This window comes from Trachypithecus francoisi, unplaced genomic scaffold, assembly GCF_009764315.1.
Source record: "Trachypithecus francoisi isolate TF-2019V2 unplaced genomic scaffold, Tfra_2.0 Lachesis_group4, whole genome shotgun sequence".
NCBI lineage: Eukaryota > Metazoa > Chordata > Mammalia > Primates > Cercopithecidae > Trachypithecus > Trachypithecus francoisi.
The window spans coordinates 96,410,070-96,425,777 of NW_022681469.1; the positions used below are offsets into that span (position 1 = coordinate 96,410,070).

Below are 15,708 nucleotides of genomic sequence, written 5' to 3' on the forward strand. Positions count from 1 at the left end.
AGTTTAATTAGTTAAAGTTGGTACTTGCCTCTTGACAGCTAATAAAAAAAAAATCTGACCTTAAAGTGAATTAGAGGTTCCAAGTTTCTGAAAACATCTCAGAGCTTAAAAAGCTATATGTTAATAAATGTGGACCTGCATTTGCTTTCTTAGAAAAAGTAAAATTGATCCCAGTTGAACCCAAGTATGTTGGTTTTCCATGTTAATATATTTATACCTGCAGTTTCAAAAAAAAACTTTTTTCTCCCTTCAAGTTTTGTATTTTCTAGTGAGATTCTCTTCTTCCGTAGAACCAAACTGTGAGGCTGATATGAAGAAATCTTCAGATATTTTGGGGTTCTCTTCTAACATGATTCTGCCCTCTCACATGACTCTTCCGCCCGACCCCCAACCTCTTACCATCAGTCTTTCCACATTCCTACTTCTCCTCACCCAATTTGGGAGCATCGGGTTAATACACATACTAAGGAATGGAGTTTTCAAGTCATTGATCATTTCTGTTCCTTAACTTGTCCCAAAGTCCTGAATTAAACCAAGGACTGCTGATGTCTAAAGTACTGTTGCTGATCGTATGACATTTTCCTGAAGAAATAAATGGTCTTTTTTTTTTTTTTTTTTTTGAGACGGAGTCTCGCTCTGTCGCCCAGGCTGGAGTGCAGTGGCTGGATCTCAGCTCACTGCAAGCTCCGCCTCCCGGGTTTACGCCATTCTCCTGCCTCAGCCTCCGAGTAGCTGGGACTACAGGCGCCCGCCACTTCGCCCGGCTAGTTTTTTGTATTTTTTTGTAGAGACGGGGTTTCACCTTGTTAGCCAGGATGGTCTCGATCTCCTGACCTTGTGATCCACCCGTCTTCGCCTCCCAAATGAATGGTCTTTATAGCTCTTACTTAGGGCAAAGGAGTGAAAGTCTAAGGGACGAGTAGTATTCTGAACCATAGAAGTATAAAATAACTATGAGGATAGATACGGTGTAATGGAATTAACACATCTAGACTGGAAGAGTCATGCTAATAAGCAACAACTAAATTAAACTGACTGAGATATGTGTCATACATTTAAGTGAATGAGAATAATGCATCATTTATTGGATTGAATAATTAACTGCAATTTAATGTTAGAGTGGCTCTCTATAAAGGTGAAGTCAAGTAAGCTTTAGTAGATAGGAGTTCAAGTCTTGGTATTAGAGTACCCGACTCTGCCATTCACCAGTAATGGGAACTCATACAAATCACTTCACCTTTTTTTGCATCAGTTTCTTCATCCATAATGTGAGTATAATATACCTACCTTTGCTGAATACACACATGCACACACACACTACTTAGAATATAGTATCCAACACAGAAAAAAAGTCCTTCAGTAGATGTTAAGGTTCTTCCCTTCCTTTTTTTTTTTTTTCTTTGAAGCTTTCTTTTTATACTACGTTAAAATAATTCGAGTATTACAAGGTTAAAGATGCTAAATCAGGTAGTGGCTGTTTATTCCAGCAAATATTTCTATCTGAATAATTGGCGATTCTAGCTTATTTTGTAAGAGTTAACTAATTCTGTAGATTATTTTCTGTTTTTTTCCAATGGTGATAATCTTTTTATGATAAATACTGAGTGTCCTCATCTTCTCATCCTTATCTGGCTTGTATTATATGTTCAGAAAATTGCAGATTTACCCATTTTCATTTTTTGTGGCATTTTCTAGTCTAATTTTTTTTTTTTTTTTTTTTGAGACAGAGTCTCTGTCGCCCAGGCTGTTGTGCAGTGGCATGATCTCGGCTCACTGCAACCTCTGCCTCCTGGGTTCAAGCAATTCTCCTGCCTCAGCCTCCTGGGTAGCTGGGTAGCTGGGATTATAGGTGCCCGCCACCACGCCTGGCTAATTTTTGTATTCTTAGTAGAGATGGGGTTTCACCATATTGGCCACACTGATCTTGAACTTCTGAGCTCAAGTGATCCTCCCGTCTTGGTCTCCCAAAGTCCTGGGATTACAGGCGTGAGCCACCATAGTTTAATTTGTTTTAATCTAAATCTCATAAAACTTCTTCCTCTATTTAAATTACATTTGGTCTTTTGATACTTTTCTTTCTGTTAGTAAGAGTTTTTTCTTCTTTCTCAGTATTTCATATGACTTTTAGAATTTCTTCTTTTAAGGTCTTTCTTTAAAATCTTGCTTAATATGTAGCTCTCTTTTCCACTTAAGAACTTATTTTACTCCTGTGAATTACCTAGAAAAAATAGATTTAAACAAGAAAAATTGTCTTTTAAAAATTAGAATGTTTTATTTGGACTCTGAAGGATCTACTCTGTATGAAAAAAAAACCATCTGAGGTATTATAGTTTAGGTATCTGAAAAAGTTTAGTTGATACTGTTACCATTTGAAATGTGGATTTTTCTTTAGCAATCCTGGAAATGAATCCTAAGATATAAGATTTGCCATCCACATGGTTTTATTTATGAATTAAATTTTAATAATTATGCTTTTCCTGTCTTAAAAATTATATAGCAACCATTTATCAGAAAAGCAAGGAATGCTTAAAAGATGTGGAGCCTGCTTAGTGTTCGTCCTCAGTTTGAACTTAAAACTCGGCTTTACTCCTACTATGAAAGGATGATTAGAATTACTTACTTACTGTAACAGTGTGGTTCGTGGTCTATTTTCTGTGAAAAAAGATTATGAGATTAAGAAAAAAACAACTTTACTTGTAAAGACAGGAGAGGATCATTTCCCTAATTATGTAGTCTTTCAAAATCCAATTTAAGGACCACCTGCTCTAAACTGACTTTTTTTCCCGCTGATTTTCAACATTGGAAGATACAAGCTTCTGGATTCTGGGGTTTCCAAAATTATTTTTATCATTAAAAAAAAAGTAGCATATATAATTATCACATTCCTATTCCTTGTTTTTATTATGCATTCTCTTGGTGGTAAGGGACTGTAATAGGTTTTATAAATAGTCAGCTGACCTGTCCAGTTTTTTCATGGTTTAGTTATAAAAATGAGTTTTTCATGACTTTCAGGATAGAACTAGAGGCCAAGATTTATTATATTTCTTGATATACTTACTGTAAAATCTATATATTGCCTCTGGTTGAAATACTAAATTTGGTTTATATGAATTAAACCTCCAAGTAATATATTTTAAAACTTTATGGAAAAGAAATAAACCATGGTCTGGTGCAAAACAAATAAGTATTATTACTTTAATACACTGTTATTTTTTCAGGCTCATGAGAGGCTAGAAGATTCCAAACTAGAAGCTGTCAGTGACAATAACTTGGAATTAGTCAATGAAATTCTTGAAGACATCACTCCTCTAATAAATGTGGATGAAAATGTGGCAGAACTGGTTGGTATACTCAAAGAGCCTCACTTCCAGGTGACTTTCCCTATCACTCAACTCTCAAGTTCCCTATATTCCCAAAGTATTCTCCTTTATTTTCCACTTTAAGGTGATGTTTTCTTCCAAGATTATTTAGGGCTATAATAGGTAAGTATGTAAATTCCAACCTTGGTATTTTAATGTCCTGATATACTGAGGATATATAAACAGATGTATATAACTACAATGCTACATAAATGTACACTGTTGCAGAAATACATCACAATGGATTTTCCTTTGTGCCATTAAAGAAAACAACCTTAATTCACCATCAGACCACATGCTGGAGCCATTTTCCTCACTATGATAATGGATTTTTTTCTTCCTCACTACCATTCTGTTTCTTAGTCAATACTTTTTAGTATTGCTTCTCAAGATTGTTGTGCAGTCAGTGACCATGGAACATAAGAGAGCTGTGACAGTATAGAAACCATTATATAACATAATCTCCACAGGTACAGAAGTAAGTATGATTTTAGCAATGGCCTGTACCAGTGACGAGTTCATCAGTTTTACAAAGAAGAATACATTTCAGAAGAGAAAAGGCAGGCAAGATTTCTTGTAACATATAATAATTAAGACAGTGTGGTATTGGGGAAGGTGTTAGAAAAATTAACTCATTGAAAAGAATGGAAATCTCCGATAAATACTTCCCGGCCATATATGGTAACTTGATTTATGACTGGGACATTGCATTTTAGTGGAAAAAGAATGGTGCTGGGATAGAATAAAGTAAATGTCACCTGCTCTCTGCAAATCTTGGCACTGAAAATCAAATGGTAACAGCCTTTTGCTCTTTCTCAGCCAAAGATTTTATGTGACTCTTCAACAATGTTACTGCAAAATATGAAGGTTTATAGTGAGATGGTTCCGACATAAATTAGTATCTTAGGTACAAAAGAAATATGGACACATATCTCAGAGACATCTCCTGTGCTGGTCCCAGTTGACTGAGTCCTTATGAAGACAAACTGAGTTATTTGGACTTTATCCTAAGGACAATGGGAAACTTTAGGTATGGGTTGGATATTAACCAGGGAAAGGTCAGGTTTGTGAAATGAGATGGTTAAGTTCCAAAGCAAGAAATTACGATGGCAGTACATATAGATAGTAAGAAATTTAAACATTTTCAAGCCTTAATCAGTAAAATCAACAGGGTTTAGTGATTGATTGCATATGACAGTTGTGGAAGAGAGATGGGAAGTTGATAACACTATTTATGACTTAAACAATTGATGGCTGTTCAATGAGATAAGGAACACTAGAAGAGAATGTTTTGGACATATTTATGTTAAGGAAACTGGCCATCTTAGGTTTGTGATACATTGGAAGGATCTAGGTTTTCAGGAATGCCGCATATTAGTAATAAATATTTATAATTTAATAAATATATAAGCACATACATTATATGAAGTGTAACATATAAAAATTTTAGAATACCAGCGAATAAAAATACAAAATTGAAAACATCGCCTTTCTTCTACCCAGATCACTACTCTACTGTCTTAGTGCATATTTGTCCATATTTTTCTATGCACAAATGTACGTATATAATTTTTTTACTAATTTGAGATCATTTTGCACAAACGTGTTTTACTCTTTAGTTATTTCTAATTTTCTATTTCAGTGAACTTCTATCTCATATAATACACATACCACATTTAGACTTCTCCATTTGATACCACAGTATTATTTACAGGTGCCCATTCAGTGTAATGTTGGCTGTGGGTTTATCATAGATGGCTCTTATTATTTTGAGGTATGTTCCTTTAATACTTAGTTAATTGATAATTTTTAACATGAAGGGTTGTTGAATTTTATTGAAAGCCTTTTCTACTCTATTGAGGTAATTATGTAGTGTTTGTCTTTAGTTCTGTTTATGTGATGAGTCACATTTATTGATTTGCAAATGTTGAACAGACCTTGCATTCTGGGGATGAAGCCTACTTGATCATGGGGGATTAGCTTTTTGATGTGCTGATTGATTTGGTTTGCAGGTATTTTGTTGAGGATTTTGGCATTAATGTTTGTCAAGGATATTGGCCTAAAGTTTTCTTTTTTTATTGTGTCTCTGCCAGGTTTTGATATAAAGATGAGGCTGGCCTCATAGAATTAGTTGGGGAGGAGTTCCTCCTCAGTTTTTTGGAATAGCTTTTCTGTAGGAATGGTACCAGCTCTTATTTGTACATCTGGTAGAATTCAGCTGTGAATCCATTAGGTCCCAGGCTTTTTTTGGTTGATAGACTATTTATTACTGATTCAATTTCGGAGGTTGTTACTGGTCTATTCAGGGAATCAGTTTATTCCAGGCTCAGTCTTTGGAGGTTGTATATGTCTAGGAATTTATCTGCCTCTTTTAGGTTTTCTGGTTTGTGTGCATGGAAGTGTTCATAGTAGTTTCTCATGGTTGTTTTTATTTATGTGGGTTCATTAGTAACATTCCCTTCATCATTTCTATTTATGTTTGTTTGGCTCTCCTCTCTTCTTTATTAGTCTAGCTAGTGACTTGTCTATTAATTTTTTCAAAAAACCAACTCCTGGATTCGTTGATTTTTTTAAAAAAATTTTATTTATGTATTTATTTATTTTTTGAGATAGAGTCACTGTGTTACCTAGGCTGGAGCACAGTGGCACGATCTCGGTTCTCTGCAACCTCCACCTCCCAGGTTTAAGTGATTCTTCTGCCTCAGCCTCCTGAGTAGCTGGGACTACAGGCGCGTGCCACGATGCCCAGCTAATTTTTGTATTTTTAGTAGAGATGGTGTTTCACTCTGTTGGCCAGGCTGGTCTCGAACTCCTGACCTCAGGTGATCTGCCCGCCTCGGCCTCCCAAAGTGCTGGGATTACAGGTGTGACCCATCATGCCCAGCCTCGTTGATCTTTTGAAAGGTTTTTTGTGTCTCAGTTTTCTTCAGCTCAGCTCTAATTTTTGTTATTTCTCATCTTCTAGCTTTTGGGTTGTAAATCAGCATTTTCATCAGAGGTTGCAAAATGATGTTTTTCTATTCTACATTATTTGCTAGTATTCTTCCATAATGTTGAGCTTCTCATCAACTGGGCTGCTTAGTGCATTTCCTACTGAAGAGGCAGGAATGTACTTGATCCTTCCTTTTACTAAGTTTCAAAGTGAAGAGCTGTTTAAAATTGCGGTTTCAAGTGGTAACAAATGAGTTTTTTCAGTCTTTTTTTTTAATAGAATTGTGGATCTATGGATTTTTTATTCAATGTTTTAATCTTTTACAGTCCCTTTTTAAAATTTTCAAATTGCCATGACTTTGACGAGTTGTGGGCAAATTTTTACTATAAAAATATGAAGCACATGAGAGTTCTGAACTAGAGATAGAAATTTAAGAGTTGTCAATGCGTAAGTAGTGGCTCAAGTCGTGGGAGAAAATAATACTGCCTAAGGAGGATATAGGGTGGAAAACTAAGCAGCCCAGGTTAGCAATTTCCAGCATTTATAGGAAGAATCCTTACATATGTATTTGTGAGTTGTTTTTATTGAATTTTTTTCTCCAGTGTTTTGCGAATTGTTTTTATGAAATGACCAGAAATTACCAATTATCCTGATTGCTTTTATCCCGAACCTGTTAATGTTTTCTGCTTTTATTTTGATTTATTGTTTTTGAACTTGAATTCTATCCAGCCCCTCAAGAATGTTTAAACTTAGTTTTATGTTGAATATGCACAGTTGCAGTAAAAATTATTCCTTTTTTTTTTTTTTGAGACAGAGTTTCACTCTTGTTGCCCAGGCTGGAGTACAATGGTGCAATCTCAGCTCACTGCAACCTCCGCCTCCCAGGTTCAAGCAATTCTGCCTCAGCCTTCAGAGTAGCTGGGATTACAGGCACATGCCACCATGCCCAGCTAATTTTTTGTGTTTTTAGTAGAGACAGAGTTTCGCCATGTTGGCCAGGCTGGTCTTGAACTCCTGACCTCACATGATCCACCTGCCTCGGCCTCCCAAACTGTTGGGATTACGTCTGGCCTAAAAAGTATTGTTTTAGGATAAGAAATGAAAAAAAAATTAACATTTTAGTATTAATTAAGAAATTCCTTGGGAGGCCAAGGTGGGTGGATCGCGAGGTCAGGAGATCGAAACCATCCTGGCTAACGCGTTGAAACCCCATCTCTACTAAAAATACAAAACATTAGCTGGGCATGGTAGCACACACCTGTAGTCACAGCTACTTGGGAGGCTGAGGCAGGAAAATCACTTGAACCTGGGAAGTGGGGATTGCAGTGAGCCGAGATCGTATCACTGTACTCCACCCTAGGTGACAGAGTAAGACTCTGTCTCAAAAAAAAAAAAAAAAAAAAAAAGCAATTCCTAGAAAGCTGGATCAAAACTACCCATACTGATAGCACATGCATAGTAAATTTGGGAGTTAAAAAAATACGTTGTATTCAGGACTATTACTGACTTGTTTTTTCCTCAAAAAATATTCTTTTTATAAACTAAAACCTTTATTGGTAATATAAAATTTTCTGTCACTGATATAAGATGCTAATATTTGTCCATTTTCTATTGAACATCTTTTAACAGACATTTTGTACATATAAAAAGTATATCATATTACTAACATAGCAATGTTAGGTAAAAATGTCATTTGAATTTGAATTTTTATGATATTTTAATAAATACGATTGATGATAAATATTGAATGATATGATGACAATGATGGCAATGAAATCCAGTACCTTCCTTACACCAGACTGGAAACCTAGGTTCAGTTTCCAGTAAACTTGCCAGTTTTTAAAAAGCATCACTAAACTCTGTCAATCTCTTCATGTCTCAAAGAAGGAATATGATATTGTTTGATAATAAAACTGGATATTTTTATATCTCTTAAAAATTATATATTTGATCAACCTGATATTTTGAAATTTAATACTATGTGCCTTGGAAATTTTTAGTAAGCCCTTGGAATAATGAACTAACAAAGTACTTTTAGTAACATATTTCATCAACATGTTGTAAATAACCACAGGCTATTTTTACTCCTCATAGTCACTGTTGGAGGCCCATGATATTGTGGCATCAAAATGTTATGATTCACCTCCATCAAGCCCAGAAATGAATAATTCTTCTATCAATAATCAGTTATTACCAGTAGATGCCATTCGTATTCTTGGTATTCACAAAAGAGCTGGGGAACCTTTGGTGAGTATAGATAAATCAGTGCCCTATTAAATCTGAAATATGACATAATTTGTCGTTCAGTCACTATTTCATTTTTTTTCCTTTTCATAATGTTATGAAAGCTGTATTCTTATTTGGCCTGTGTATAAAGACACAGCTGATGCTCTCTCAATTTGGTTTAGTCTGCAAAATTAAACCAAAATGAAAAGTTAAACTGAGCTAGAAGTAGAAATATGGCAAGGGGTAGCAAAACATTTCAGAAGATGACTACTATGTTTCTTCCTACCCTTTGAAGGCATGAACTGCCCTTGGAAGAAATGCTGACAGTATCAAAATATAGAAGGAAGTTGTTATTAAAAATCGAAGCCGTACTAGGACTAAGTAGTGAAGTTTACTATTCCTTGGTAAAATTTTTACTTCTGGATCTGACTATAAGAACAGTGAGTGCAAAAAAGGAAAGAAAAGCCAGGAATAAGTCCATCAGAATGCGCAAAATACCTTTTTTTGCTCTGAGTTTCCATTTAGACTGTAAGATACATCCTATCCACTAGTGTAGTAAACTATACTAGTACACAGTTTAATGGGAGTGAAATACTGAAACAGGAGAGAACATAGGAAAAGTAAGAATGATTCGTTTTACCTAGTTTTAGAATTATTTTCTTACATATGTTCATGAATATTTAAGCATTTCTCCCTAATAAATGAGAAATCTCTTTCTTATTTCTCATAGGGTGTGACATTTAGGGTTGAGAATAATGATCTGGTAATCGCCCGAATCCTCCATGGGGGAATGATAGATCGACAAGGTCTACTTCATGTGGGAGATATAATTAAAGAAGTCAATGGCCATGAGGTTGGAAACAATCCAAAGGAATTACAAGAATTACTGAAAAATATTAGTGGAAGTGTCACCCTAAAAATTTTGCCAAGTTACAGAGATACCATTACTCCTCAACAAGTGAGTAATAAAATTTTTGGTAGTATTAAAAATACTTTCATGTTCTTAATCACAGTGTTGGAAATAGCTATCAGTTGCTACTATTTTGCTAAAGAAAAGAGAAAAACAATCGATTTGAGTGTTCTGAAATGCCTTATTTTGTCATGGGTGAATTTTTGAATGTGTAAACAATGCTATTTTACTATTATAAAGGAAGTAGTAAGATTTCTTTGTGAACACCAGGAACCCTGGCATAGCAGTAACCTACAGCCAGGTGTCAGAAGAACCATAAAGTCTTTGAATTATTAATGTAGCAAACATTTCTGACAGCTGTTATGTTCAGGCATTGTATTAGGTCCTGGGAGAGGATAAAAATGCAGTCCAGATCACCTCCAGCTTAGTGTTTGTGTGATGGATGAAATGACTGATGAGGCCAGAAAAGAGAATGGGTATAAAGAAAATCTTGGACCCCTGGTTTGCACACATTTGATCTGTATTTTAAAACTAATTTTAGGTAAACTAGATAATTGAATGGGAAAATGTTTTAGTTATAGAGATTGTCTAGGCTCGGTATGTTAAGTGAATTCAAAAAGAAGAGACATGAGATTATATAACCAGGTGGCAGATATTTGAAGGTGTGAGGTGATTTGCGAACAATAGCTCTAATGAGTGGTTAAAATGACCACTTAGGTTGAAATACCATTGCTGCCAATTATCAGCTTACCTTCTCTGTGCTTCATTTTTCTCATCTATATAGTTAGGGAAAAATTTTTCTCAGAAGTTTTTTATGAGGATTAAATGAGTTAATTCATGGAGTGCTGTCACAGCAACACCTGGCACATAGTGAGTGCTCAAGAAGTGGCTGCACTTCTGTGGTGATGAGGCAGTAGTGGTAAAATGGAACCGTAAAGAAAGAGTAAGAAAGTAATTGCAGAGGAAGAATTGAAAAGTATTGATAGTGTTGGAACCAAAGAGAGGGTTTTCAAGCCTAAGTAATGTAGAAGTAGATACCTCTGATGTTCAGGTTTATTCCAGAAATGTGTTGTTTGATGTATGAATGAAATTATAAGTTTCCTTACATAAGATTCTGCCAGTGTATCTTATTTCATATTGTTAAAATGAGAGGTTAAAAGTCTAGTTCTTACATTTCCGTACAGTTATTTGAAATAACATTTCATTGAATGTCTATTTTAAACTGTTCTTTCAAAGGTAAGGATAGATTATTTAATCATGAATATTAGCATGTAAATTGAACTTCTGAAAATAGATAGGCTTGTAATTAACTTCGGTTGAAATGAAGGTAGTTTCGTGGTCCTCAAGGAAAAGAATTGTGAAAAATAAATGATATTAGTACTTAGACATTTCATATCAGTAGTACCTCTCAGACTACCTTTATTCCTCAGTTGGCAAATTTTGATTTGTGACACCTGAGGCCTTATCTTGGACTTGCGTAGGTTGGAAGACTAAAATCTAGAATTTACGTATTTTATTTATTATTATGTGTTAGTTGTAGTAGGAAGATTTTATTTTCCCTCTGTAGTCCAAACTCCAGACTTCCTCTAGCTCACCATGGCTGTAATAGACTTTTATAGGCAAAATAAAATTTTATAGTATTAATAACTAGGGCTTTGGCCCAAATTCCTACATAGATTTTGCATCTGGTAAACTAACTGAATACGATGAAATGCAAGGGTATTTAGCCTTGGTTTAAACATAAGTTTTCCCCGTTCCATACCCTCTCAAACTCTGCTTTTCACTTAGCATTTAGAGCTGGGGGAATGAATTCACGTAGGAGAGGAGGAGTCTTACAAGCCTGAGGCAACCTGAGGCCTGTCTTGCCATAAAGAAGAAGAGAAACTATAACATGAAGGCTTCCAAAAGAACATCCAAATTGAATCCAAATTGAGACTTTTTTTTTTTTTTTACATGAAAAAGGGAACATTACTCATATGCTGGAATCATAGACATAAACCAGGGCATCTGCAAACCGTGGGCATCCTATTAAGATGCTATAGGGAAGCAAGGGCATTTTGCCTCTTCAACTCTTTCACTAAAATCTCCACCATGTAGTACTGTGGAGATTGTCTCAGGTCTGGATTGCTGCAAGAGCAAATGAAAGCCAAGAACTCTTCTGTACCATGGTAATGTTTTTCAAAAGCATAGTCAGTAGATTATCTTTATCAGAATCATTTCAGGTGCTTGGTAAAAGTATCTGAATCTGCTATGGGACATAAGTATCTATATTTAAATTTTGAGGACCAGAGTGAGTTAGAAGTAGCCAATTCTGAAGTTCTTCAACTTATATATAGCTTAGATTCCCAGAGGCTATTCATAATTCCATTTGTTTTATTCAGGCCAACTGATAGGAATTATTTCTTATTCTTTGGAACCAACATGACCTGGACAACTAGAAACAATATAACAAAATATATCACAGGACTATTTCACTCAAGGATATTCATTAAAAATTCTCAACAAAGTATTAGCAAATCAGATTTGATTGTGTATATAACAAAGATAATACAACATATCCAAGTTAGATTTATTATCCCAGGTATGCTAGGAGAGTTTCATATTAGAAAATCCATATGTAACTAAGCACATTAACAGACGAAAAGAGAATAACCTCAATGGAGAATTTGATAAAATTCAATGATTTAAAAAAATGATTAGTAAATTAGAAATAGAAGGGAAAAGCCTTAATTTTATTACAAAAGAAAAAAAAACTAGAACAAACGTTATTGTGAATTAACTAATGTTAGAAGCTTTCCCTTTAAAGTCAGAAACTGGCCTTTCATCTGGTCTGCCTGAGACCTCTAGTGCCAACCCCAATACCGCATGAAGTTTTATTTCCACTCACGAAATTCCACTTTCGTTTTCATTATAAAATGAAAAAGCCTTCACAAACCGAGAAAAACTTGCCAAATTTCAAGCACAATTGTACATTGGTAAAAAGGAACTGCCCTCAGATGATACAGCAGACATTATCTATTGCAACAGATGATTAAAAAAATCTTTAGTTCTCCTGAAAGAAAGTAGAAATAAGCAATATCTCTGATATTAAAGAGATATGTTTACAAACCAAGGAATGGTGATCTACACTAATAATCGCAATGTTCAGACATCTCTAGCAGCAAACACTTTGACCATTATACCAGCCATGCTGAGACAAAGCAGCTAACAGAAATGCCACCCAGTGTCTTAAACCAGCTTGGTGTCAACAAGCTTAACGAAACTGGCAGAAGCTGGATGGGAAAGTACCACTCACTTTTGGGGAAGTGGTGATCTTGTTCAGAATTTTGATGAAGCTTCCAACAATGAGGCAAACTGAATTGATTCAACTTCTAAAAAATAATAAAATTTCAAGAATTTTAACTGCTTTTAAAATGTTTTATATACGATAAAATGTAAACCTATGATATTTTAAATTCCAAGGCCCTTGGACACTGGGACAATGCTACTTTTTAATTATTGATTATACACAGTTATTTATTTGCAATTAGCCAGAAAATAGTTTGAAACAAAGATAAAGACTTTGCCTAGTTAAAAAAAGAAAAAAAAGAAAAAGAAAGAAACTAGAGAAGTGTGCTCACTAGCACCACTTCTATTTAATATTTTCTTGAAGGATCCATAAGTACAGTCTGACAAAAATAAATTATAGAAGCAAAATGGAAAGGAGGCAATAAAACTTTTTATTTACAAATATGAGTTTTTGCATAGAAACCCCTCAAAACTGCAACTTATTAGAAATAATAAAGTGTACCAAGGTACCTGAAAATAAGATTAAGACACAAAACTCAATTGCATTTCTGTATGTCATCAGCAAACGTCTAGAAATGTAACTATGACATCATTTATAGTACAGTCAGAGAATGTCACATTTATGTCTGGGAATAAATCTAACCTAAAAAATTCAAGACCTCTACACAAAGGAATTATGAAGAGGATCTAAATAAGCAGGTATATCATATCATGGACAGGAAGACAATATTGTGAAGATGTTGATTTTTCACGCATTGACTTGCAGATTTAATGGAATTCCAGTCAAAACAGGGTTTTCCATGGAATTTGATAAGATGAATAGCCAAGACACTTTTGAACCAGAAAAGCAGGAATGGGGTCTGATTATTAATGTTTAGGAATTAAGATACTGTGATTTTGGCATAGGAAGAGACAGCATGATCAGTGGACTTTTAGGGAGCTCAGAAAGAGACTTACACATACATATTACTTTGATATGTGACAGAGATAATGTCTTTCAATGTGGAAAGGAGAGATGATTCAATGAATGGGGGGAAACTGGTTATTCTAGGGATACTGTTTGAAATTGTGTTTCATTCTGCATAGAAAAATCAAGTAAAAGGGGACATATGTTCAGTAAACATGTAAAGATATATTAAAAATCATAATGTGATATACCATTAAGTTGGTAAAAATTGTAGCTGTGAATCAACAGCATCTTTTCTACATTGTTGGTGGCAGTGTGTATTGTTATAAACACATTAGGAAGAAAAGTTTAATAATGTCTCTTAGAGTTCAATATTCACGTATATCCAGCTGCAATAATTCCCTAGAGCAATTCTTATGTATGTACAGCTGGAAACATGTTAATAAGCATGTAAACCCCAGAAGATTACATGTATATAGCATGATACTTTTTTTAAGTTTAAAATAACTAAATATATAATTTTAAAGAGTACATATAGATGCAATAGAACTATATACAAAATGAAAAGTAAGGAGTTTGTGAACCCAAGATTCAGGGTGAAGTGTGCCTTGGTTGGGGAAATCGGAATGATGGGATGGGATGGAATGAGGGCAGGAGAATCAAGTAGGATTTTAATGTTAGTAGGTGGCAAGTGCGTTGCTGTCTATTATATTATTAAAACTAATTAAATCAACAAAAGCAGTCCTTGCATGAACCAGTGATATAAACATAAGAATTGTGATTAGTATAATTTTGGCCTAGGTTAGTAGTTAGTAGATTTTTTTTTTTTTTTTTTTTTTTTTTTTTGACAGAATCTAGCTCTGTCACCCAGGCTGGAGTGCAGTGGCGTGATCTTGGCTCACTGCATTCTCCACTGCCCGGGTTCAACTAATTTTCCTGCCTCAGCCTCCCAAGTAGCTGGGACTACAGGTGTGTGCCATCATGCCCAACTAATTTTTGTATGATTTTTAAAATAAAATTTTCTATATGGCTGAGGCTTGAATTTGTGGCCCTCAGATATTTATCAGAGAGGAACATGGATTGCCCTTCAAAACTTTTTTAACCAAACGTATATTCTTGTTACCTTACTGTTCTCAAAAATGTGTGTGTACATCTGTATGTAAAACCAAGTTCATACACTGAAAATTTGTAGAAAAAGCATCCTTCCTTGACCATCTCAGCTAGTGTTGTGGAAAATCTCTTAGCAATGATAATCACTTTGTTCACCATCTTGTTACTCACTCTGAAGTTCAGATTCAGATGGACCTGGAACTATGATTTAAGAACTAGGTTCTATAAGCAACATGTGCACCATGTTTAGCCAGCACGTTCCCAAATGAATTACTAGCCGCCTTCTGATTTAACATCAGGGTCAAGGTGGAGCTGGTTTTCTAGCCATTTCATCCATTTAATTTTTTTCCCACTAATTATTGTCATTTGCATAAGCATAGTGTATTCCTGTGCCATATTTTCTCAATACTTCTACTGTTTTTATCTTTACTTTTAAAAATATCCTTGAGATAAAGTTTATATAAATAAAGTGTACAATTTGATACATGTGGACATACATAATGTACCCGTGAAATCAACACAGTTGAGATGGTGAACACTCCCAGAAATGTATTTGTGTCCATGTCTTTTTCTTTCTTCCTTTTTTGAGACAGGGCCTCACTCCTTCACCCAGGCTGGAGTGCAGTGACATGATCACAGCTCACTGCAGCCTCAGCCTCCCAGGGCTCAAATAATCCTTCCACCTCAGCCTTCTGAGGAGCTGGGACCATAGACATGCACCACCACACCTGGCTAATTTTTTTTTTTTTTTTTTTTTTTTTTGTAGACACAGGGTTTCGCCACGTTGTCCAGGCTGTCTTGAACTCCTGTGCTCAAGCGATCTGCCCGCCTCAGCCTCCTAAAGTGCTAGGATTACCGGCATGAGTCATTGCTCCTGGCCTCCCAGCTTCTTTGTGTCCACTTCTCATCCTTCCCTCCTGCTCCCTTTTTCTCTCCCACCACTGACTCCAGGCAGCTACTGCTCTGCTTTTTGTCA

General features: G+C 35.2%; 1 protein-coding gene across 13 annotated transcripts in view; it reads left to right on the top strand.

Moving 5' to 3' along the window:
• MPP6 (membrane palmitoylated protein 6) overlaps window positions 1–15,708 on the top strand; it is a 111,034-nt gene that overhangs the window by 61,136 nt on the left and 34,190 nt on the right. For all 13 annotated transcript variants that reach the window (XM_033192546.1, XM_033192547.1, XM_033192543.1 and 10 more), the window contains 3 exons: window positions 3,219–3,371; window positions 8,386–8,538; window positions 9,248–9,475. In XM_033192546.1, the coding sequence (XP_033048437.1) occupies window positions 3,219–3,371; window positions 8,386–8,538; window positions 9,248–9,475 (534 nt within the window). The remainder of the gene's footprint in view (window positions 1–3,218; window positions 3,372–8,385; window positions 8,539–9,247; window positions 9,476–15,708) is intronic.